The sequence below is a fragment of the Microtus oregoni genome, unplaced genomic scaffold (genome assembly GCF_018167655.1).
Source record: "Microtus oregoni isolate MIOR12 unplaced genomic scaffold, Mior012 000016F_ref0000370, whole genome shotgun sequence".
Taxonomy (NCBI): domain Eukaryota; kingdom Metazoa; phylum Chordata; class Mammalia; order Rodentia; family Cricetidae; genus Microtus; species Microtus oregoni.
Genome location: NW_024543075.1, coordinates 3,961,575 through 3,987,208, shown reverse-complemented (window position 1 = coordinate 3,987,208; position 25,634 = coordinate 3,961,575). Strand labels below are relative to the sequence as shown.

Sequence of the window (25,634 nt, the reverse complement as noted above, 5' to 3'; positions counted from 1 at the left end):
CTCCCGAGTGCTTATTTCGCATGCTAGGGCCACCCCAACAGCTTAAGCTGATTCTTTCTTTGCGTCCCCAGACACCTGTCTTCGGAACTCTATCAACACCAGCCACTGCCACCTGCTAGAACAGTCTCCCTGCCGGTGGAGCACGCGGCCGGTCTCCTAGCAACCGGACCGCATCCCTCCCAGCTCGCAGCTCAGGACCTAGGCTGCCAGCGCCCAGCATGCCCTGCGGCTCGGCGCGCACTACGCGTCCCACAATGCCTCACGGCCCCGCCCCACTCCCGCGGAGACCCCGCTGGGCGGCAGTGCGACCCCTGCCCGCTGCCTGCAGCCTGGCGGGCTGCGCAGGCCGGGCGCCATGCGGAGGGGCGAGCGCAGAGTCGCCAGAGGCTCGGGGTCTGGGTCTCCGCTGTTTGAGGGTCGCCGCAGCACCGAGTCCGAGGTCTACGACGATGGCACCAACACCTTCTTTTGGTGAGGGACTCCCCGCGTCGTGTTCGGGCTTGGGACTGGCGGTTTGGGTTGGAGTCGGGGACCGTCAAGGCCGGGATTAGTCGGAGGAGCTGCGCACCGGGGCTCACCGGCCGGCAAACGGGTGGAACTCTCCTTCCCCGCGTGGTCATCTGCGTGTGAGATGGCGAGTGCTTTTCGGGTCGGGGGAACCCCGGGATGAGCTCTGGAAGGCCTCGCCACCACACATAAGTAACGTTCCCTCTCTTTTCTTCCCCGGCTTCTCCCCAGTGTTATTGCCTTGAACTGGCCTGATGGGTCTGGCATGTCTGTGTGCTAGGTTTTGCTCATCGCTACCCTTTTCGATGATTCTGGCCTGCACAGTTCAGCCCCTAACAAGTTTTGGGATCGGGCCGCCTCCTCTGCTTTTAGTGGAGTGAGTGCCGAGGAATTGCAGGTGCTTTGGCTCCTTTGAAGGGCCATGCCACCGCCCTGGCTGACCAGTTGAACGTGTGATCCCTTGACCTTGGGCTAACCCTTTACCTTTCCTTATTTGTGAGAAATGACAAAACTTAAAACTCATGCACCAGCCGGGCGGTGGTGGTGCACACCTTTAATCCCAGCACTCGGGAGACAGAGGCAGGTGGATCTCTATGAGTTCAAGACCAGCCTGGTCTACAAGAGCTAGTTCCAGGACAGGCTCCAAAGGCACAGAGAAACCCTCTCTCGAAAAACAACAACAACAAAAAAAATTAAAAACTCATGCACCAGATCCCACTTCATGAGAGAAATGGTTTTGCCCTGTGTGTGTGTGTGTGTGTGTGTGTGTGTGTGTGTGTGTGTGTGTGGTGTTCGGGACAGGTTTTCTTTGTATAACAGTTCTGGCTGTTCAGGAGCTTACTCTGTAGACCAGGCTGGCCTGGACCTCACAGAGATCCACCTGCCTCTGCCTTCCGAGTGCTGTGATTAAAGGCGTGCGCCATGGCCACCGGGAAGCTTTACCCTTCCTTCCTTAGAATGACTGAGTTTCCACCCTGGAATGCAATACTGGAGTCCCTGGGTGGCTCCTGTAGACGAGTGAGAGCCGAGCACAGAGACAGATGCATACCTACTGGTGATGCTAAGTGCAAGTAGCTTTGAGAGCACATTTAATCAGCCCAAGAGAAGCATGATCTGAAAGTGATTGGCTCATTCGGGAGAAGGTGCCATCACACAGATAGGGTTCTCTGAGGGATGCTGTCCTATGCCGGCTTGTATCTCTGGCTCGCAGTGGGAGTGGTACCTGAGGCTCTGGTAAGATACAGCTGAAGTGGCAGGGAAGTGGGTGGCTGTAGGAGATAGTTTTGCATCTGGACCTGATATGATTAGCGCCTTCCCCGGTTTGTGGACAGCTTCTGCAAGGGGGTCCCACCAAGGCTTCTCTTCAGTATGATGCCCTCTGGTGACTGTGGAAGCATTAGAAGGGAGAGAAGTGATTCCAGCACTCAGGAGACAGAGGCAGGTGAATCTCTGTGAGTTTGAGGCCTGCTTGGACTACATAGTGGGTTCCAGGACAACCACAACTACATAGTGAAACCCTGGGAGGGGCGGAGAAAGCATGGGGCAGTTGAAGTTGTGGGTTTGGGGCCAAAGCTAGTGCCAAATGGATTTCTCTGACCTTTGAGGTCCTTTGAACATTGAAATGATCTAGAAGAAGTCAGGCTGTCTTGACCCCATACCTCCACCTGCTCGACAGGACACATGGTCTTTAACCCCAGAACTGACCCCACACCATCTTCATATCCTGCCTGATAGGACAGTGGGTTCCTTTTTCCTTGCGGGGTAACGATGCTTGTAAAAATTCCTGGTTGTTTTTATAAACTCTGTCTTGTCTTCAGGGCCAAGAATTCTTTGTGGCAGGAGTTTACTTTTGGTCCCCTGCTTAAATAAAGGACTCTAATTGGCCTTATATTCATGATGGACTATAAATTACTCAAGTGGATATTTCAACATCATTCTCTATCAGGTAGCTCCCACCATGACTGTTGGGCAGGAGGGAGGCACCACCCTCCCCCAATACAGTCGATGGTCACTAATAGAAAATCCTGGAGCGGGTAGCTGGCTTGCCTTTCTTGCTTTATATTCATTTATTCATTCAATCATTCTTCAGTGTGTATTTTGGAGATCTCCACTGAGTGCCATTGCTATCTTAGGGGATTTATCCGGAAATTAAAGAAGAGCTCAGACTCTAGCACAGTCCTAGGACTTTGTTTAATTAAAATTTTATTTTATTTTCCGTGTGTTGATGTTCTGCCTGCATGTGTGTATGTGTACCATATATGTGCAGTGCCCCTGGAAGCCAGAGAGGGTATTGGATCCCTTGAGACTAATAGTTCCAGACTGGTGGATGCGGTATGGGTGTTAGGGATCCAGTATGGGTCCTCTGGAAGAGCGGCTTGTATGTTTTATTTTGTTTGGTTTATTTAGTTTTTTTTTTTAAATAAATCTTTATTTATTTTGTGTGCATTGGTGATTTGCCATGGGTGTTGAGTCCCCTGGAACTGGAATTACAGACAATTGTGAGCTGCCATGTGGTTGCTGGGAATTGAACTCAGGACCTCTGGAAGAGCAGTTAGTGCTCTTAACTGCTGAGCCATCTCTCCAGCCCCCTTGGTTTGGCTTTTTTGAGACAGGGTTTCTCTTGTGTTGCCTGGCTGTCCTGGAACTCACTCTGTAGCTCTGTAGACCAGGCTGGCCTTGAACTCAGAGATCCACCTGCCTCTGCCTCCCAGGTACTGGAATTAAAGGTGTGAGTCACCACCTCGCAGCAAAGTCGGTGTTCTTAACCTCAGAGCCATCTTTTCAGCCCCCCAGTGACACTTTCTAACCTATTCCCACCAGCCTGGAATCCATAACAATTTGAGCATTGGTGGTCTATGTTTGAATCCTAGTGCTGGGAGCCTCTAGTGAGCCTTCTAGGTGAGGGAGGTGGACCTCACCAGTGCATCCACAGTAGTTCTTATTCCTGCAGCTGCAGGCGTTGTAGGCTGTCACTCACTGTGGCTAGAGCTTGCCTAGGTTTGCCCACATCTAGCAAACATGATTTGGCAATTCTTACCTTTTATCTATCAGATCAATAGGCCAGGAAGGCCAGTGTAACAAGCTAGGAGCCTCTTGCAGACCTGGGGCAGGCTCTGTCCCTTTCCTGGCAACACCTTCATGTTTCCCTGGTTGGTTCTGGCAGGGCTGCCTCTCTACCCACTCAGCATGAGGAACATGGTCATCTCTTGGGAGGAACAACAACTGGGTATTTTCCACTCATAGCAAGGAACCAGTTTGTCCTCATGCTTGCCCCATGCAGTGACTGAAGTCCCAAGATTACATAGGTCAGCTCTCATACTGGGCCTGGTCATGGGACCCGGATTATCCCAGCGTCTGCCCACACTAGGGAGGAGTAGGAGGCACAAAGCTGACATTCTGGAAGGGGAAGGATAACCGCCTCTGGAATCGTGTGTGTGTTTATGTGCGTGCGTGCGTGTGTGTGTGTGTTTATGTGCGTGCGTGTGTGTGCTGGGAGATAGGGTGCATACAGCAAGGTTGAGTGGCTCTTCTGCGGCCATTGATTGGGACATTCCTGAAGTCTGCCTGCTGTGAGTTTATCTGGTGATACCCTGCCTCTGGGTCCCCCTTTCTGCTTCACTTTTCCCAGGTTAGGGAGGCGAGGTACTTGGTAACTATGTAAATGAAAGGGTGAAAATTTACCTCAGGGGAAAGGTGTTATTTATTTTTCATATTCTTGGTATATTAAGAGAAATAAAAGATAGTACTCCCAGTCAGGGGATAGTAGTGCGCGCTTTCATTCCTGGCACTTGGTGGGGAGACGCAGGAGTATCTCTGAATTTGAGGCCAGCCTGGTCTATGAATAGGGTTCCAGGACTACACAGAGAAATCCTGTCTTGAAAAACAAAAAACAAAACAAAACAAAACAAAAGGTCAGGGACGCCCTCAGCTTATTGGCTACTTCAAAACCTATTAGAAGATCAGTGTACTAGTAAAGTAACCGAGGAGCTGATGTCATTTTTTAAGGTCTATGGAAGAGCTGGATAGAGTCTGTCATATGTCAGGCCAGGCCATAGGCTCAGTCCTCAGTCCTGGAGGGAAAATGGGGGAAAGCCTTCTATGTTTAACTTGTGTTAGTAATGTGACCATATCTACCTGTGCTATAGGCTGTACACTTCAATCCCTCTGGTACCCATGGGAATGGTCAGTCAGCTCGGGAGTGCAGGTCAGGCCCTCTCCTATGCTGGGTAAGTACTTGGTGACCCTGTCTCTGCTCTGACACAACCTGTGTGTTTTGAATTCAGGCGTGCCCACACCTTAACTGTGCTGTTCATCCTCACCTGTGCACTGGGTTATGTGACTCTCCTGGAAGAAACCCCTCAGGATACAGCCTACAACACCAAGAGGTAACTGCTGACATGCAGAGGGTGTGTGTGCTGTGGTGCTCTGGCCAGCCCAGGCTCTAAATTCCCTTGTATGTCAGTGACTAGCTTTCACACCTTTCCTTGGAGCTGCGGAGAGTTTCTCGCCCAGGACCCTGGGTGCACGTCACCTTTCAAGAGATGGGGCTGTTTTGCAGCGGCCTTCAGGGTGATCCCCCTAGCTGGTGTGAGTCTATGGTGGTGTTGGTGCCAGTACTTTCTAAATATTTAAACGAACTATGTAAGAGGCCAGGTGGACATCCGATGACCACCTGTGACCTTGCTTCTCAAGATTCTCCAGAGCAGGCAGGCCACAAGCACTCTCTGTCCTTGCTGTATTGCCAGGTCTGAGGCCAGTCCCTAGCATGCAGGGACGGTTGCTCCAGAGTACTGACAGCCTTTTATACTGCCCCTCTAATCCTCTAGCCTGGGTATCTGCCCTGGAATACTGCCTGGCAAGGAAGGTCAGTTACTGTTACTGAGCAGGTCCTGCTTGCTCTGGGAGGGCTGGAGGAGACCAGAGAGGATTTGGTAGGGCAGAGGCACAGGGGGATGGGAGAGGTTTATTGAGATTTCAGTGCACCTTGGTTGCTTGTGGAACCTCCATGGTCCTAACATTTCCAGGCCAAAATTTTGTTTTTTAAGAGATGGCTCAGAGGTTAAGAGCACTGACTGCTCTTCCAGAGGTCCTGAGTTCAATTCCCAGCAACCACATGGTGGCTCACAACCATCTGTAATGAAATCTGGTGCCCTCTTCTGGCCTGCAAGCATGGAGGCTGAACACTGTGTACATAATAAATAAAAAAAAAATCTTTAAAAAAAAAAAAAGGAAGTCTTAAGAGGCTATAGAGATGGCTCAGTGGTTAAAAACATTGGCTATTTTTCCAGAGGACCCAGGTTCTATTCCCAGCATCCACGTGGCAGCTCACAACTGTCTCTAACTCCAATTCCGGAGGATCTGACAGCCTCTCACAGACATACATCCAGTCTAAACAACAATCAAGGCTCATAAAATAAATAAATCGTTTTTTAAAAAAAAAAAGAAAAGAAAAATGGAAGTCTTAGTGCTTTGCAATAAGAATTGAATAGGGTCACAGTGAGTATGGTGTGACCATGTGGATGTACTCTTCCCCAGTATCTGCGGGCCTTGTGAGAGTGTCATCACACCAAACAGCTCACCCTCAATGTGGTAGACTCTAGGACATAAGGATACCCAGCCTGTCTGGGATGTAGAGCCACCAACAGTGAACTTTGTAATGGAGTGTATGCCCTTGGGTTCTTGTGGTGAAACATTGCCTTCAGACTGCTGGACTCACAGGCTCCCGTCTACCTTTCGTGGGCAATACAGGCACCTCTCTCTAGCTGGTGGCCCAGCCGTTCTTGGACCATTTTCTGTGAGTTACTTTACTGTTCAGTAACTTCTACTCAGAGTCAGCCTCTTAGGAGTTTCCTCATTTTTTCCCCTGAGCTTGGGATGACTTGATTCCAGGCCCACTAGCCCTTCTCTTGTCTATCGTGTCTGGCTGGGTCTATACTGGCACTTCCTGCTCACTGTCATCTACAGGCTTGCCTGTTTCTCCCTCCTTTCTTAGAAGGCTTCCACTATACTCTTAAGTCCCAAGTTAAGCCTCTAAGCTCAGCATGCTCTTAAGATAGAGTCCTGGCAGAGGGGCCATCTGCAGATATTAGACCCGGGGTATAGAGGCAGTGGACTCTTGGTTGTGCCTACATCTGCTCAGAGGGAATTTTCAAATAGAACTGGTCTTAGCTAGGTATGATTGCTCATACATGTAAACCTAGCACTTGGGAAACAGAGGCAGGAAGATCAGGAGTTGAAGGCCAGTCTTGGCTACATGGTGAGTTCAAGACCAGCCTGGGCTACATGAGACCTTGTCTCAAAAAACAACCAAAAAGGACATGATGGTACACACCTTTCTGCACTGGGAAACAGAGCAGGCAGGTCTCTATGAGTTTGAAGCTAGATTAGTGTCCATAGAGAGTTCCAGGACAGCTGTTGCTACATAGTGAGATCCTGTCTCAAAGGGAAAAAAAAAAAAAAAAAAGAAGAAGAAGAAAAGAAAAGAACTGGGTCTGCTGAGTTTCTCTGAATTCACCTCTATTGCCTGGGCATGGAAGCTAGTAAGAAGTCCAAAGAGACGGGACATGGCTACACCTCAGAAGGTGCTCTCCATGGCTGAATGTATGGCTTAGGGGCCCAGGGTTTAACCCTAAAGGCACAGCCTACTCCCCCAAAAGATTTCTTTTCTTTTTTTTTTTTTTAAGATTTATTTATTTATTTATTATGCATACAACATTCTGCCTCCATGTATGCCCACGTGCCAGAGGAGGGTGCCAGATCTCATTATAGATGGTTGTGAGCCACCATGTGGTTGCTGGGAATTGAACTCATGACCTCTGGAAGAGCAGCCAGTGCTCTTAACCTCTGAGCCATCTCTCCAGCCCCCCCCCCCCAAAAGATTTCTATGTATGAGAAGTAGAATCAGCTAAAGATGCTCAGCTCTGATGTCACTGGAAAAGAATTGCCTCCAAGAAGAGCAAAGCCTTCTCTCCGAAGAGCAGGAACCTGCAAAGGTGTCACCAAGCATCTGCCAGAGCAGTTACAGAGCTGTTGGTCACCCAGTGTGTTGGTCTTGTCAATAGTAGGCGACCCAGACCTGGAGAGTCCAAGAGCTTAAGGAGGGTGGCACTGTGGACCTGTGTGGGTGAGGCCACTCTTCTCAGCACTTGCCTCAGGAGAGCTGCCTCACTGCTCCTCAGGGGACACAGGACACCCACTCCTCATGGTCTTTGTCTCCTCTTTCCTCTTTTTTTTTGGGGGGGGGTTTCGAGACGGGGTTTCTCTCTAGCTTTTGGAGCCTGTCCTGGAACTAGCTCTTGTAGACCAGGCTGGCCTCGAACTCCCAGAGATCCGCCTGCCTCTGCCTCCTGAGTGCTGGGATTAAAGGCGTGTGCCACCACCTCTTTCCTCTTTAAGGGCATGAAGGAACTGACCTTTCTGGTCTGTAATTCTTCTGATAGAACCTAGAACCTGAATATGTAGGAGCTTTCTTATGCCCTTAGGATAGGTTTTGTGTGTCAAAAATATTTTTTTATTATGTGTATTTGTTTGCATGTTTATTTGTGTTCAAGCATGTACAATACACACATGCACGAGTGTCAGAGGACAACCCTTGGGAGTTAATTTTCTCCTTCTACCATGCAGATCCCAGAGATGGAACTCAAATTGTCAGGCTTAGTGACAAGCATGTTACCTGCTGAGCCATTTCACCAGCCTTACAGAAAATATTGTATAATTTTTGTGGTGTTGTGGATGGAACTCAGACACTCACATGTGCCAGGCAAGCATTCTTGCTTGCACAGAGACACATCCCCAAGACTTACTTACAAATAAAAAATTATTTTTATATATGTGAATGTATGTTTTAGACTAGGTGAGTGTCCTCAGAGGCCAGAAGAGGGTGTCAAATCCCCTGGAGCTACAGACAGTTGTGAGTTGCCTATGGGTGCTGGAATCTGAATCTGGGGTCCTCTGTAAGAGCAACAAATGCTCTTAACCACTAAGCTGTCTCTCCAGTTCCCCAAGATTTATTTATTTGTTCATTTTTTAATTAATTTTTATTTTATATGCATTGATATTTTGCCTTCATTTTTTTTTTTTCACCACTATACAAACAAGGATTTTGCCTTCATACATGTTTGTGGGAGGGTGTTGGATTCCCTGGAACTAGAGTCACAGACAGTTGTGAACTGACATGTGGGGGCTGGGAATCACACCCAGGTCCTCTGGAAGAGCAGTCAGTGCTCTTAACCACGGAGTCATCCCTCCAGACCCCCTGCCCCAAATTTACTTTTAACATTTTTCTTTCTTGTTTTTCAAGACAAGGTTTTTTTGTTTGTTTTTGTTTTCAAATATTTTATTTATTTATTTATTATGTATACAATATTCTGTCTGTGTGTATGCCTACAGGCCAGAAGAGGGCACCAGACCCCATTACTGATGGTTGTGAGGCACCATGTGGTTGCTGGGAATTGAACTCAGGACCTTTGGAAGAGCAGGCAATGATCTTAACCTCTGAGCCATCTCTCCAGCCCAAGACAAGGTGTTTTTTGTATAACCCTGGCTGTCCTGGAACTTGCTCAGTAGACCAGACTGGCCTCAGACTCAGAAATCTGCCTGCATCTGCCTCTGCCTCTGCCTCTGCCTCTGCTTCTGCCTCTGCCTCTGCCTCTGCCTCTGCCTCTGCCTCTGAGTGTTACAATGTGCCTGGCTATTTGTAAATTTTTTCTAAAGATTTAAAATTTTTTATGTGTATATATGTGTGCCTGTGTGAGTTATATGTATATAAGTGTCCAAAAATATTAGAGACATTGAATCCTTTGGAACAGGAGTTACAGGCAGTTGTGAGCCTTTTAATGTGGGTGCTGGAAACTGAGCCCAGACCCTCTACAAGAGCAACAGGGTTTCTCTGTGTATCTCTAGCTGTCCTGGAACTTGCTTTGTAGACCAGGCTGGCCTCGAACTCACAGAGATTCACCTGCCTCTGCCCCTTTTGGAAAGTCTTTAATTTCAACTTGTGTATCATTGTTTTTGACATGTGGGAGGAAGGGTCATTGTATTGCCAGTATGGGATTTTTGGTTTTGGAGTTTTGTTTGTTTGTTTGTTGGTTTGTTTTTTTGAGGGGGGTGGTTGTGGGTCTCGGCTATTCTGGAATTCACTATGTGGACCAGGCTGGTCTAGAACTCATAGAAATCTACTCACCTCTGTCTCCCAAGAATTGGGATTAAAGGTGTGATTTACCTTGCCTGGCTGCCAGTCTAGTCTTGAACTCCAGGGCTTAAGTAATCCTTTTGCTTCAGCTTTCTGAAGAGCCAGGACTCCAGGCACAGGCCACTGTATGTATAGCTTTTTCTTCTCAAATCAACCTTATTGGCCTATAATTTAACACATTTCTGATAAAGGTACAGGTTGGTGTGTTGAGCTGCTCACATCTGTGAGCCTGCTGCTGGCCCAGGAGTGGAGTTACTATGTTGCTCTTCTGTGTCTTGCTTCTCTCCACAACAGTGGCTGCATGTCTTTGTGGACAGTCAGGACTGCTGTGCTGTGCCATGTAGATTTACCATCTGTGTGGTGATCTGGGGACACCTGAGGTTCTCTCGCCTCAGTTAGCCACGTGTCCATCCCATTTACGGTTTTAAAAATTGTACAACTATAAAGGCCAGGTATGATGGCACACACCTCTTATCTCAGAACTCAGGAGGTTGAAGCAGGAGAATCCTAAGTTCAAGACCAGTCTGGACTGCATAGCAAGATCTTGCCTCTTTTTTCAAACCAAACAAAAACCCACTCACATTTTTAAAAGGGCAGTCACAATTAAAATGTGTTGATACACATATGTACTCCCAGCTACTCTAGAGGCTGAAGCGTAGGAGATTGGTTGAACCCATGAATAGGAGCCCAGCCTGGACAGTATGATAACTCTGTACTCAGGACTGAGGGCCAGAGTGACGGCTCAGCTGTTGAGAATGTGTACTGTTCTTGTGGAGAACCAAAGTCAGTTCTCAGCACCCATGTCTAGTGGCCCATCATGGTCTGTAACTCCGGCTCCAGCCGATCTAATACATTCCAGGGACCTGCGCTTATGTGCATATTCTCACATACATAAATACACATACATATAATTAAAGTTATAAAAATAAAGCACTCAGAGGGCAGAGACAGGTGCATCTCTGTGAGTTCAAGACCAGCCTGGTCTACAGAGCAAGTTCCAGAACAGCCAGAGCTGTTACACCGAGAAATCCTATCTCAAAAAACTACCCAACCAAATAAATAAATAAATCTTGATGGAGAAAGGCTTGAGCAGATACTGTACCCAGGAGGAAACAGAGGAAGCAGCACCTGAAATGGGCAGCACTTGTTGTCACTGTGTCTCAGACGCCGCCACACACCTCTAGGGAGACGGAAATGTAAAACCCGAAAGGATCTGAGACAGCAGATAGGGATACAGAGTCTGTCCACATTGGAAAGCAGCTTAGGGAACTAAGATCTTTCTCTTTCAATTTTGTGTGTTTGGGTATTTTGACTATGCACCATTTGTGTGTTTGGTGCCCATGACAGATCTCCTGGAACTAAAGTTAAAGATGGCTATAGCTGTCTTATGGGTGCTAGAAATTAAACCCGAGTCCTGGGCAAACATTCAGTGGGTTTTTTTTGTTTTTTGTTTTTTTCTCGAGACAGGGTTTCCCTTAGCTTTGGAGCCTGTCCTGGAAATAATAGCTCTGTAGACCAGACTGGCCTTGAACTCAGAGATCCTCCTGCCTCTGCCTCCCAAGTGCTGGGATCAAAGGTGTGCACCACCACCGCCTGGCTTGTTGCTCAGTTTTGACTAAAGCTGTTGCTGTGAGATGACCTGAGAACACCGCAGGCTCTTCTGAGTGCCAGACACAGCAGGAACTTCTAGGCTGATCTTGGGCCTTTTCTGTCTCAGTCTTGGCCTTACAGTGACTCCATGGAGTCTGGGTCTCATACTGAAGAACACCAGAAGCCAAGGTCTGGGTGCTGGGTGTAACTTGTAGCCACTAGGGTAAGGCTAGCTTTAGGCTTTGAGAACAGAGAATGGTGCACGCTTGCCTTCACCACCCTATATCCACACATACAATTACCCTGGTATCTGTGGAGTGTTGGTTTTCAGATCCTTCAAAGATGAAGTGTGTGCACTCAAATGCCTTACACACAGTGCCATCGGTGTACAGCCACAGATATCTCCACTTACTAAAATATACTAGCTAATATGAAATGTGCCACACACAGAACTGCTTTAGTGCATGATGGACAATGACAAGGAAATCGTCTGTATGTGTTCAGCGTAGATGTGGTTTATTTTCAAGTGTGTTCTTTTTGGGGGTGGGAGGCAGGTCTTTCTTTGTGTAGCCTTGGCTGTCCTGAAACTAGCTCTGTAGACCAGGCTGACCCTTAAACTCAGAAACTCACAGAGATCCGCCTGCCTTTACCTCCTAAGTGCTGGGATCAAAGGTGTGTGCCAAAACAAGGCATGTTTTCTTTAAAAGAAAAAAATGTGTTGGTGGTGCACACCTTTAGTCCCTTCACTCATGCAGAGGCAGACAGATCTCCGAGTTTGAAACCAGCCTGGTCTACAGAGCAAATTCCAGGACAGTCAGGACTACACAAAGAAACCTTGTCTCAAATTAAAAACAATAACAACAACAACAAACAAAACAAAAACCCAAAAACTGAGCAACAAAGTCAGTAAAGTGGTGTTGGAGGCCGTCGATGGTGGCGCATGCCTTTAATCCCAGCACTCGGGAGGCAGAGGCAGGCGGATCTCTGTGAGTTCGAGACCAGCCTGGTCTACAGAGCTAGTTCCAGGACAGGCTCCAAAGCCACAGAGAAACCCTGTCTCGAAAAACCAAAAAAAAAAAAAAAAGTGATGTTGGAGCATTACTCAAAGCGCGAAATCTCATGTCCAGGGGTCCACAGTGAGATAATTGATTAAATCGGCAAACAAGAGCAAGGGGCATGGTTGCCATGCAGAAGAATCCCACGTGAATGGGCTCTAGTTGAGGAAGCTTTAAGCCCTGCTCCTTCCCCAGAGATCTGCGAGGGGTGGAGGACTGCTCTGTTGTAGAGAAGAGCTGTGCTCAGGGCCAGCTTTAGACCTAGAAGAAGCTTGCACACACTGAGGGGCTGTTTGTTCTTTATTTGCAGAGGTATTGTGGCCAGTATTTTGGTTTTCTTATGTTTTGGAGTCACACAAGCCAAAGACGGGCCATTTTCCAGACCTCATCCAGGTAACTTGCCATTTCTCCATGTGTGCCGTGTATCCCTTTTGTTCTGAGCAGCTGCTATGTTTGTTCTGCTGGATGTGAATGTCCTGTCCTCCTGTGGCTGCTACCTCCATGTCAGGGAGAGCTGACTATACTTCCTTCCACCTGTGCTATGGCCCTCTCACATTCTTCCTGCAGACCAGGGTGCCCTAGGATCACAGGAGGGGCTAGAGACCTAGAGGTAGCCGATGGATGCTATCTCCATCACCCTTTCCCAAGTTCTGACAAATCCATGCATCAGATTGTTCCCTGTGAACCTCAGCCGGAGGTCATAAGCCACCCACTTTTCTCCTCAGTTGGCCAGAGCTCAGACTAGGAGGCACTTGAGGCTACAACTTGGTGTGACGTAAGGGCCTCAGCGTATATTTAGAAACGTGTTTCTTTTCTCTCTCAATGGGATTATAACTGATGAAATACAGAAACTATTTTTAGGCATGTAAAAAAATAAACACTTAAATTTGGATGTGTTGTGTATATTTATTTATTTATTTATTTATTTTTGAGGGAAGGTCTCACTATTGCTCAGGCTATTCTCAAATTCCTGGATTCATGGAATTCCCTTGCCTCCCTTCCTGAATACTAGGACCACAAGTGAGTGCTACAACACTGCTGGTTTTCCTAGGTTTTGTTTGATTGTGGGTTTTTTGTTGTTTTGTATTTTGTGAATTAGACAGTCTTGAGATTTTGCCCACATGTCTCTGTACTTAACCTGATTGTATAACAAACCACTGTAGGAGCAGAGATAAGAGCAGAGATAAGGGATGATTAGCCCTTAAGGATGGGGCATGTCTGCCAAGGGTAAGTTAGTTATGAGTTGTGAACATGACTCCCCTGTGGCCCAGAAGCTCTGAGCTGGGCCCTTCAAGGATCCCAATAGGCTGTGTAATTGCTGCTAGATTACTGAGTCTTCTTGTAGTCCTTAGTAGTCCTCCACTCTCCGAGCCCTTGCCTCAGTAAGGTTTGAAGCAGAGCCACAGAAAAGCAAAATAATTAAAAAGTGCCCAGTTCGTTTTAGTGGCATGTTTTCTTGTTTGATGACATGTTTAATTGTGATGTTTTCAGATGTAACTTCTGAAATGTCTCTCTGAATGACTTGAACTCTATCATACAGTGGGGAAATCAACAAAACCTATAGAATTTTATTTGGAGTTGACATTCTCTATTTTTTTTAATTCTTATTATTATTACACACGTATATTTGATTTTTTACTAGAAAGGAAGGATGCTCAGTTTTAGGTGTTAAAGTCGTACACATTGCTTTGTTACAATAAAACTGCATGTGTACAAGGAGGTGGGACTTATTGCTAAGTGTTTATCCTGTGTTTGGAAGAAGACTGTAAGCCCATCCAGTAAGACATACTTCCTCATCTTGGAAGCCACATCTCAGTGAACATGACAGACAGGAGCATGCTGGACACTGGAAGTGTCTCTAAGACTTGCAGGTCCAGGGGACAAGCCCTATATCCTGACAAGCACAAGTCTGAAAGGGTTTAGAATTTTCAGAGGCGCCCACTGACTCTGAGTTAATTGACTGTTGCTCTGGCTCCCAGTACTTGGATGGATGTTGTTCCTCTCCCTCTTTTTTTTTTTTTTTTTTTGGTCAGGGTCTCACTGTGTAGCTTGGCTGCCCAGAACTTACCCTGTAGACCAGTCAGGTCTTCAACTCAGATATCTGCCTGTCTCTCCCGAGTGCTGAGATTAAAGGCCTGTGTTGCCATGCTCGAGTCCTCTCCCTCTTAACATGCATGCTCACCTATGAGTTTCTTGGAGATCTCTGCTCTGCCTTTCCTTCCAGTGTAGCTGCTCTGTGTGAGCGCCAGGCTTTTTACCATTCTTATCTTACTATGTAGGGAGTTGTTCCTCTGCCGTCTCCCACCGCCCACTCACTTTTTGTTAATGTACTGAATCTGGAGCCATCAGAGCCTCCAGTCAAAAGGCACGTAGCTAAGTGAGATATCACCAGGTATCACATGGGAGGGAGGCCTTTCTGCAGGACTGTGCCCTCGACCCTACCTCTTGGTCTGCACTTAGGAAGACCCAGTCAAGCTGCCTCAGCTGGAGCCATTATCTGCCTGGCCTCATTAGAGCAGCAAAATGAGGTTTCAGCTGACCTCCCTGGGGAGTTGCTTTATTTGGAAACTTTAATTGGCTGTGAACACCTTGAAACAGGTCCTGGTTCCTTTGAAACAGCATCCCTCCGTGGTTCAGTTTTTTGTTTTTGTTTTGTCTGTGTGCAGTGCTAGGAGCTGCACCCTGGGCCTCATGCATGCTAGACGAGTGTGCCACCACTGAGCCGCAGTCCCAGCCCCTTTCCTGGTTCTTCTATCTGGGGCTGTGTTCAAAGCTAGGGTTCAGATGTCATCCCCAGCACTGCTAAACAGCCTGTGTTCCTGTCTCACATTTTATATTTAGGTGGACAAAGGACACACCACACCCAGAGGTCGGGGAGTTTGGGGGCGGGGTGTAGAAGCAAGGATTTAGGTAGTTCAGCTTCTGATTTGGGCTCTTTCTTGAAAACAATATGGGAAAGACAGGAAACAGCACTAGCGAACAGATGATGTCCGTTTTAGAGCTGATGAACCTTACTGTTGGGCTGGGCAGTGATGGCCACAGCTTTAATCCCTGCACTTGGGAGACAGAGGCAGATGGATCTCTGTGAGTTTGAGGCCAGCCTGGTCTACAGAGTGATTTCCACGATATCCAGGGAATATACAGGATATCCAGGGATATACAGAGAAACCTTGTCTTGAAAAACTTTAAAAAAAAAAAAAATGGTGTGCCGGGCGGTGGTGGCGCACGCCTTTAATCCCAGCACTCGGGAGGCAGAGGCAGGCGGATCTCTGTGAGTTCGAGACCAGCCTGGTCTACAAGAGCTAGTTCCAGGACAGGCTCCAAAACCACAGAGAAACCCTGTCTCGAAAAACCAAAAAAAAAAAAAAAAAAAAAAAAAAAAAAAAAAAAATGGTGTCTGCCTCTTTGAGGAGGACACATTACATTACACAAGCTCCAGTGGTGTAGGTCCTCTTGCCACCCTCGACCACTGCACCCCTAGCGCCGGTGAAGATTTTCACACAGGCTCCTCCTCCACTTCGTAACCTCCATCTGTGTAACCCCGAGTAACATGAACTAATCCAGTAAGAGCATCCCACATCGTGTTTCCTATCTGGGTTGCTCATTCTCAACAATAGGTCACAGATCCTGAATGCTTGGCACCTCCCTGGCTCTTCAATACCATGGTGTTGTTGAGGACGGAGGGTATTTGAATATCAGAAGTCTACTGGTAAGGTTTGGGTTAAAACACCTTCCTAAATAAAGTCTAAACTTTGTACTCATTCATGATTAAAAACTGAACATTTTAGAATTACAAGGTTTTCATCCCTAGAAAAAATGTCCAGCAGAACCTAGAGCAGGTCAGCAGCACATACATGCAGCAGCACATACGTGCAGCAGTACATACGTGCAGCAGCACATACAAGAGTAGGGTGTCGCCACCACCACGTCTACCCAGCGTTATAGGCCTCTGCCTCTGTAGTAAGGCAAAATAAAATAAACTCCTCAGGACTGGGATGGAGGATGCATTTCAGAGAGAAGCTTTGTGTGTAAATTTATTTAGGCCTTGTGAAAATTCTACAAAGGACACCTGAGTACCCCCAGAAAAATATTATCTGTGATGAAGACCCTCCTGAGGCTGGGTGGAGCCTAGAGTCCCAGAACAGAGCCCCTGACATTGCTGTTATCTTGTTGTAGCTTACTGGCGGTTTTGGCTGTGTGTTAGTGTGGTCTACGAGTTGTTTCTCATCTTCATCCTCTTCCAGGTAAGCAGTTTTTCTTGGTTGATAAAGTAGGAATGGATAATAGAGGAGGCCTTGATTGTCAGCCCCAAGTCCTGGCAAGGAGTCAGGCTGGACTAGCACAGGCAGACACACAGTGTCTCACTCCGGGAGGGCCAGTGTGGAGGGGCTGTCTGAGTGTGGGTCCAGGCACGGGCTGGAGAAGGCAGCTCATCTGATTTCAGGACAGAAAATGTGTAGTCAAGCAGGTTTGCCCTGGCCTGTAGCTGAACAGCTCAGGCTTTCTGAACTTTGGCCTAGCCTGGGACCCGCAGAGCTGGTGGGGCTGGCGACTCACCAGGGGTGGAGTGGGATGGAGTGTTACATTATGTGTTCACTAATGGTTCACTCACTGAACTCTGAGCTTCATGAGTGAGTGGCCAGCTTTGTTATTGTGCTATCTGTGGCCGTTATCAGGGCCAAGTCCCTGTGCATGTATGGACATCCTAGCAAGGCCAGAACAGCTTCATCTACTGAAAACCCACTCAAAGCCCTCGATAGTCTCTGTTCTGTCCTACAGTTACCTGCCATCTCTCACGGTCTGTCTCAGAACAGCCCATGAGTGGAGCTAGCCAGAGCTTATCGTCCTTCTGAGGTCCACCCAGCTGTATCGTCAGCTGAGAGACACTTCAGGGTGGCAATCTGACCACTCAGCAGAGCCAAGAGGCACTTGGTTTCCCGTTTGGAGCTGCTGTGACTCACGCTGCTCTCCTGTATGGACACAGATGTCCGTGTCTGTCCTCAAAGGCCGTAGTGGTCTCGCTGATCACCTCACACGCGTGCCCTCGGCGGTCTGAGGAACCATCAGGCTGCCTTCCAGCATGGCTTTGCCATCTTGCACCCCACCAGCACTGACTTGCTGTTGCTTTCCCTCAGTTCTGTTGTGTGAGTGCTCCGAAGTGGAGTTGCTGCTGGTGAATGGAGTTACATCCTAATGGGTATACGGTGGCATTTCTTGGTTTTGTGTTTTGTATTTTTTCTGCCACGGGTCTACTTGAAAACACCGCACACCTAGGTTCACATCTTCTGGGCTCCTCAGGCCGACCTTGCTTCTCATGGGCTGACAGCTCTGCAGAGACTGGTGGGTGTATGGTTGGTCAGGTGGCAATGTAGTCTTCCGCACTTTGATCTTCTCTTTCAAGATTGTCCTGTGTCATCTGATCTACATTTCCAAACGAGTGATAGAATCCCTTTCTGGCTATGTAAAAGAGCCCATGAGATTTCTTTTTCTTTCTTTGCAGTGCTGGGGATGGAACCCAGACCTCCTGCATGCTAGGCAAGCGCTCTACTACTGAGCCACACCCCAGCCCTAGCAGGTGAGATGTTGACAGGGGTTGCATTGATCAGTTTAGAATACTGCCACCCCGACGTTAATAAGTCTTGAGATCCATGAGCATGGGGTCTTTTTCCATTATTTAGGTCCTTAATTTTTTTCCTCCTATGTTTTATAGTTTTATTGCTGTAAGTTTTGTGCTTCCTTTGTTAAACTATTCCTGAGGATTTCACTCACTTCATGCCTTCCTAAGTGGAATTGTTTTCTCAGTCTTGTTTTGGACTGCTTGTTAACAGTGTGTAGAAATACAGTTTATTCTCATGTTGGTTTGTGCACTGTGACCTTGCTAAACATCAAATCCTACAGGAGTTCAGGATTTGATGTTTTCTAGTTCCCGCCATCTGCCTTTTTCCTAGGGCCCTGTCCCTTTCCTAAAGGATGGAGACTAGTCTTAAGAGACTGTAATCTTGGAGTGGGGTTTGCTGGTCAGGTGTCCTGGTACTCGGCTACAGACAGCAGCTCCATTTGTATTGGCCATGTGTGTAACACTTGTTTGCTGTCTGGGGCTTTCTGTTTGTCACTCTTGCCTGACTCCTGTAGTTGGGCCTTCCAGAAATGTATTGAGTGCAAACATGGACCTCCTTAACTGGTTCTTAATCTTAGCAGAGTATCTACCTTTCTGTCCTGAGTGTGCTGAGAGCTCTGACTTTTCCTAGAAGCCCTCACCAAGTAAAAGCAGTTCAGTTGTAGCTGGTTGAGTGTTTGTATTATTTGATTTTAGGATATTAGATTTTCTCAAATGCATTTTCTACATTAAGTGAGATGATTATGTGTTTTCCTTTATTGATGATGGCATTTATATTAATTTTTTTTAAAGATTTATTTATTTATTATTACATAAACAGTGTTCTGCCTGCTTATATGCCTGTGCACCAGAAGAGGGCACCAGATATCATAGATGGCTGTGAGCCACCATGTGGTTGTTGGGAATTGAACTCAGGACCTCTGGAAGAGCAGCCAGTGCTCTTAACCTCTGAGCCAGTTTCCTAGCCCTATGTTGATTAATTTTTAAAATGTGTTTTATTTGGGGTGTTCTGTTCTGCTTTGTTTTTGAGACAAGGTCTTGTCATGTAGCCCAGTCTAGCCCAAGCTTCCAATAGTCCTGCTTATATTTCCCAAGTGCTTTGATCACAGGCGTTTACCACCATACTTGGCATGATTTTCTTACTGGAACCTATGATGTGTTCCTGAGATGACCCTGTCTTTAGTGTAGACTCATCCTCCATCATATTTTGCCTAGGATCTTTGCATCTGTATTCATGAGACACATGTCTTTGATTTCCTGGAACTGTATTTTTTTTTTCTGGCTTTGTCATCATAGTTAGTTAGAATTTGTCTGATGTATTTCTTAGGATTTGAACGGGGTTAAGGTATATGCCGTCTGCCAACAGGGCTTTTGCAGGTGAAACTGACCTGATCATTGATAGGCACCACCAGTGTCCCTCCTTATGGTGCCCTTTACAGCATGTTTCTACTCCCTAGAAGGAAGTTTCTGTGTGCTATCCACGTGGGAGGAGGAGCCAGGACTTGAGCTCCACTACCTTCGGGTGTGTGTGTGCGTGTGTGTGAACTTGAGCTCTACTACCTCGGGTGTGCGCATGTGTGTGTGTGTGTATATGTGTGTGTTATTGGGATTCCTCTTAGGAAAACCTGTCTCTTTTCCACCATATGTTAAGTATCTAATAATTTTTTGTAATCATGTGACTTTGTTTTAGGTTGTAGTCAAATACTGCTTTTAAGTTTTTATTTAAGAGAGTGCAATCTGGGAACTGGGTTTGCTGGTCACATGCCCAGTTCTTGGCCGCAGACAGCAGCTCCATTTGTGTAACACATTACTGTGATCACATCAGTTTTAGTACTCTATCTTGAAGGTCCTTCTGCAGTCTGGCTACTTCCTGCCCATCCTACCCTCTAAAAGAATGCCATGGGGTCATAGGGTTTTTGCATGTTGATCAGGGGCAGCGGGTATTTTGTAGGTGTTTTGAACCTAGAAACAGGTACCCCTTGATTCTGAACTTCTGCCAAGCCCAGAACTCACCTTTTCTGACTTCGTTTGAGGCCTCAGGGCCTACGCTAGAAGGTGGTTTCAGGAACATTCCTGCCTCAGCATGTCCTCAAGTCTTGCTAGTTTCCAGGGCACACGACATTAGCAAGGTGGCCATCTGTGAAGTCTCTGCACCAGGGACAGGTGAACTCAGACTTTGAGATCGGGGGCTAGACTGTCAGCTGGCCATTCTGTTCCCGTTTTCTCTCCTGTCTGTGGTGTGCTTTCACTTCTGTCTCCTCTGCTGGCCTCCCCTTTGTCCTAGCTGGTGGTTTGCTCCAGGACCCCTCCTCTTTTGTGTCCAGAAGTGCTTCCTTCACCGAGGGGACAGAACTCTTACCAACTGCTGCAGGTCCAGAGATGGGGTTGTGTCTGACAGAGTGGCCTGGGCATGGCCTGGACTGTGGAAAGGCAGCAGTGCAGGGCTGTCTCTTCTGGGTAGGGATCTAGTCCTGTATCCGCTGGAGACAGTGTTGTAGGGCTGGCATTTGTGCCTTGATGGCTCCCCGGGACTCAAGGTGCTCTAGCTGGAGTGGAAGGGCTGCTGTCCCTCTGACATGCTGAGCAAGATAGAGGTCACATCACAGACTCCTCCATCCAGGCTGCCCTCCTAAGCCTGACCACACTAATGACTCTGCTTTGCAGACAGTCCATGATGGCCGGCAGTTTCTGAAGTATGTGGATCCCAGGCTGGGAGTTCCATTGCCAGAGAGGGACTACGGGGGCAACTGCCTCATCTATGATGCTGACAACAAGACTGACCCCTTCCACAACATCTGGGTAGGGGTGTTCCCCTCAACTGCAGGGCTTCAGTAGCCCCAGGACTGTTCTTTACTGTATGGGATCAGGCAGGACACCCTGCAAGACTGTCCACCTTCCTGCTTTTCCTCAGGCTCCTTTGGGGCACTGTGGTGTGACTCTGTACATGGGGTACAGGCCCATGGGCCTGCTTATGTTAGATGAGGATCCACAGAGAGGCATCCTGCTCTCTGTTACCAGCGTGGTCATCTAAAGGTGTCCACACACCAACATCCTTGCCAGACTCTGACTTGGCATCACCAGCCCGGATGCTTGGGTGAGGGAGGGGAAGGGAATGACCCTGGGCCTTTGCACAGCTTGAAGTTGTGCGGTCTCTGGAAACGTGCCCAAGATACCATAGGGGAGGAGACTGCCTGAGGGAGGGACTGCCTGAGGTGGGCGCTGGGCCTAAGGGTCGCATTCTTGTTACCTACAGGACAAGCTGGATGGCTTTGTCCCTGCACACTTCATTGGCTGGTATCTGAAGGTAGGGAAATCTAGCTGGCCTGACACCCTGCTTCTCTCTAGTCCCCCTTCCTCCGTGTTCCAGGCCATTTGGGGCCACAGTAGACCTGAGTGGTAGGTGGGCGCGCCCTGGTGAGGAGGCACAGCTATCCTGGAGAATATGTGCAATCCCAGAAGCATCACGGTTTCTCAGCAGGATTCAGGTGCTCATGCTGGCCCTGCTGCTCCGATCTGTGCCCTGTCCCAGCACTGTGGCCAGTTAGGAAAAGGGAATGAGGAAAATGGCAAGGCAGAAAGCCCAGGTCAGCCTGGGTTCCTGGTGTACCCCATGATAGTGCTGCCTGTCGGCCACAGCACACAGCCTGAATCAGGCCTTCTGTCAGAGCTCAGTGCCAAACTTCTGGGTCCCTCCTTTTTGACCGGCAATCTTAATGTTAGAAAGGCGGCTGCCCATCTAGTGCACATACCAGGGACCTACTGGGCTGGGAGCTGGAGGCAGGAGGCTGGGATTGTTTGTTTGAAGGGCACAGTCTGTAGGGAGTGGATGGCAGAGCCTGATGGGGTGCTCTCTGGCACCTCACAGACCCTCATGATCCGTGACTGGTGGATGTGTATGATCATCAGCGTGATGTTCGAGTTCCTGGAGTACAGCCTGGAGCACCAGCTGCCCAACTTCAGTGAATGCTGGTGGGACCATGTAGGTGCAGGGGGCAAGGCGCCGCCGGGGTGGGCCTGGTCCTGTCGTCGCAGGCCCCGTGGCTAACACTTATCCTTTCCTGACCCAGTGGATAATGGACGTCCTCATCTGCAACGGGCTGGGCATCTACTGTGGCATGAAGACCCTCGAGTGGCTGTCCTTGAAGACATATAAGTGGCAGGGCCTCTGGAACATTCCAACCTACAAGTACATCTTGGGAGTTGTAGAGGGAACCACAGGCATTGGGTCCCCAAGCACAAGGCCTTGCTGCTCAGGAGGGTGGCAAGCAAGATGGGCCTTTGTCCTTCAGACCTTAGAGTGGTAGAGTCAACGCCTATCTGACTCCTCCATGTAGCCCCCTCGCCTGCTTCTCTCAAGAGGCTGTGGGCCTGTTTGGTCTACGTTTCATACAGTGCAGGTTAGCCTCAAACGTACTGTGTCATCTAGGGTGACTCTTGCCCCCACCTTCCAGCTCTGGGAGCACTAGTGTGTAACCCTATACCCAGTTTCTCTGCTAAGAAAAAAATGATACCAGAAGTGGTGGTATGCACCCACAGATTCCACAGCTGCGGAAGCTGATGCAGGAGAGTTCTTTGAGCACAGAGGTTTGAGGCTAGTCTAGGTGATTCAGTTTTGAGACTCTCAAAACCAAGAAAAAGTGGGGGTTGAGGATGTAACTCGGCTCAGTAGAGTACTAGCCTCCCATTCTCGAAGCCCCTGGTTCAATCCCTGAAACCACATGAACCAAATGTGCTGTGATCCCAGCACTTGGGCTGTAAAGGCAGAGCAGGAGTTGGCAGTCATCCATGGGTATATAGTAAGTTTGAGGCTAGCTAGCCTTAGCTACATGAAACGTAGTTTAGAAGAATAAAAATTAGCCAGGCCCAGTGGCACACTTTAGTCCCAGGAAGCCAGCCTAGTCTACATAGTAAGACCTTGTCTCAGCCACAAAGGCAAGGTGGTGTACACCTTTAACCCAGCACTTGGGGGGCAGAGGTGGGTAGCAAGTTCCAGGACAGCCAGAGCTACACAATAGAGAGACCCTGTCACACAAAGAAAAGAAAAGGGCTGGCAGAACTGGGCAAGATAGGTCCAGCCCTGGAGAGGTAGGGGACAAGAGGATTGCCCTGGTCCCTGGCACCACAAAAACAAAACCTGAGACAATAAGGAATGAGGTTCCCCTCCTGTCCCGGTGCCTCGGGCATGTGAATAGGCCCCTCTGAGTGGCTGTGTGTGACTGTGAACAGGACAGAGCCTTGTGTCTGCTGAGGAGGGCAGTAAGCACTGGCTCACAGGTTCTCTGGCCTTAGCCATTGCCCTCAGGCTCCTGGCTTTCTGGTTCCCAGGGGCAAGATGAAGAGGATTGCCTTTCAGTTCACGCCCTACAGCTGGGTACGCTTTGAGTGGAAGCCCGCCTCCAGCCTGCACCGCTGGCTGGCCGTGTGTGGTATCATCTTGGTGGTAAGTCCCAGCAGCCTGGTGACTGTGTATCCACACACTACCAATGGTTAGTTCTCAAACTGACGAACCAACCTTCTCCCGTCCCCTAGTTCCTGCTGGCAGAACTGAACACATTCTACTTGAAGTTTGTGCTATGGATGCCCCCTGAACACTACCTGGTCCTCCTGCGGCTGGTCTTCTTCGTGAACGTGGGTGGTGTGGCCATGCGTGAGATCTATGACTTCATGGATGAACTGTGAGGGCCGTCCATAAGGCCTAGGGGGTGGGAGGCCAGAGCCTGGGAGCCCCAAGGGCATTTGGGGGTTCTGAGCAAGCAAGGCAGCTGCTGCCTCTCTGCAGGAAGCCCCACAGGAAGCTGGGCCAGCAGGCCTGGCTGGTGGCAGCCATCACAGTCACAGAGCTGCTCATCGTGGTGAAGTATGACCCGCACACACTCACCCTGTCACTGCCCTTCTACATATCCCAGTGCTGGACTCTTGGCTCCATCCTGGTGCTTACGTGGACTGTCTGGCGCTTCTTCCTGCGGTGAGTGGGGATGGGACCCCAAGCCATCAGGTTTTACTGTGAGTGATGTCTGTCCCCCTTTGGTTGAATCCAGACAGGGCTCCATCCATTCCCCACCCTTGTCTTGTGGCTCTACCTGCCTTTGCCCCTGTCCTCTCTCTCTGAGTCGCTGTGACTCTGCCTTGCCTGTAGCTAGCACTCCAGCTTACCCTCTTTCCAGCCATTCCTACAACTGTAGCAGATGGAGCCTCTTGCAAAGCAAAGGTGTCCAGGTGTCTATGGGTATGTGCTGGGGGTTGCTGCATGGGTAGGTGGTGAGGTGGCTCTGCTGCCCCACAGGGACATCACCATGAGGTACAAGGAGACCCGGCGACAGAAGCAGCAGAGTCACCAGGGCAGAGCTGTCAACAATGGGGATGGGCACCCAGGGCCAGATGATGACCTACTAGGGACTGGGACTGCAGAGGAAGAGGGGACCACCAGTGACAGTGTACCTGCTGAGAAGGAGGGGGCCTCAGCCGCCTCATGATCCTCTCCGTCTTCACTGGCCTTGTGCCATAGGGCTGTCCCATTTCTCCTATCCTTATGCTCCCTGCTTCAGAGGAGGGGGGCCCATCCCCATTCCACCAGGGGCACCTGAGTGTACGTGTTTGTGTGCAGGTAGGTGTGTGCACATATTGGCTCCTGACATTTCTCCAGGGCTGTGAGCTGACCAGTGAGCCTGGAGCACGCTCTAGAGCAAGGGTCCTGCCTGTCCTACCTGGTCAGTGAAGGCCCTGACCTATGGTCTCCCTCGTGCTCAGTCTCACCACAGACCAGAAGAGGCATCTTGTACTCTTTCTCTACCCTCTGTGGGGTAGGCAGAAGCCCCATGAGACCCTGTGGCCCCACCCTACTTGAAGCAGCAGAAGTGAAGGCTGTGACAACACTAAGATGGCTGCAAAGCGGTAGATCTGGAGCCGGCACTGAGACATTGTCTTTGGAGCCTTCGTTTAAGCAGGACTCTAAGATGGATGGTATGTCCATGGAGGGAGGTCATCAGATCGGCCCCTTGAGAGGGGTATCAAGTCAGAGAATCCAACTTGGAGACCTGTACCCCAGGTGCTAGGGTTGTGTTGTCACCGTGGCTCCCTGAGTCTAGTTGCACTCGTGAGCAAACAGAACAAATAAAGCGATGGCGAAGGTGCAGAGCCTCCGGCTGCCTTCTCTGCCCTGTGAGAAGGGACTGCTACATCCATTTGGAGTTGAGTGTGTGTGCAGAACGTAGTTCTTACAGGGCTTCAAGGGCCGTGGGATACAACTCTCCAGGGACAGGCATAGCTGCTCACAGGACACATGTCCTGGGCAGCTACCCCTGACTCCCATATTGTCTCACTGGGGGTGGGGCAGTGATCACTGAGGATCATGGGAGAGAATTATAAACTTTACAGCTGCAGCCATCGGGAATGCAAAGACAAACCACCTGTCTCTGACAGGTCCAGTTGTCCCACACATGCAGATGTACAAGTCTTGTCTCAATCTTCTCAGGCAACATGTTTCTTGGGCTTTTTGAGACCAGGTTTTGCTGCATAGTTTAGACTGCCGCAGAACTCCATATATGTCCCAGGCTAGCCTCAAATTCTTGCCAGTCCTCCTGCTTCAGACTCCCAGAATTAAAGGTTTGTGCCTCTATGCCTGACTAAAATTTCTTTTAAAAAATATTTACTTATTCTTATTTTTAATTACGTTTGT

General features: G+C 48.8%; 1 protein-coding gene and 1 non-coding gene across 2 annotated transcripts; one reads left to right on the top strand and one right to left on the bottom strand.

The window, feature by feature from the left end:
• The first annotated feature begins 246 nt into the window (after window positions 1-246).
• Ptdss2 (phosphatidylserine synthase 2) lies at window positions 247-25,136 on the top strand. Its single transcript, XM_041667089.1, has 12 exons — window positions 247-471; window positions 4,791-4,892; window positions 12,653-12,735; window positions 16,519-16,586; window positions 20,624-20,758; window positions 21,213-21,263; window positions 21,825-21,938; window positions 22,027-22,145; window positions 23,285-23,399; window positions 23,489-23,634; window positions 23,739-23,924; window positions 24,243-25,136. Exons 1-12 carry the CDS (start codon window positions 356-358, stop codon window positions 24,430-24,432), a joined length of 1,425 nt encoding a protein of 474 aa, XP_041523023.1. The 5' UTR covers window positions 247-355; the 3' UTR covers window positions 24,433-25,136.
• Trnaa-agc lies at window positions 17,837-17,907 on the bottom strand. The gene has a single exon. It is a non-coding gene; the product is annotated as a tRNA-Ala (tRNA).
• Window positions 25,137-25,634: the final 498 nt, after the last annotated feature.

Excerpts from the sequence above, each read along its gene's own strand:
- Ptdss2 (XM_041667089.1), top strand. The coding sequence starts at position 356 with ATGCGGAGGGGCGAGCGCAGAGTCGCCAGAGGCTCGGGGTCTGGGTCT. Across the intron at positions 20,759-21,212 it reads ACCCCTTCCACAACATCTGG|GACAAGCTGGATGGCTTTGT; the intron begins GTAGGGGTGTTC and ends TGTTACCTACAG. Across the intron at positions 23,635-23,738 it reads TATGACTTCATGGATGAACT|GAAGCCCCACAGGAAGCTGG; the intron begins GTGAGGGCCGTC and ends GCCTCTCTGCAG.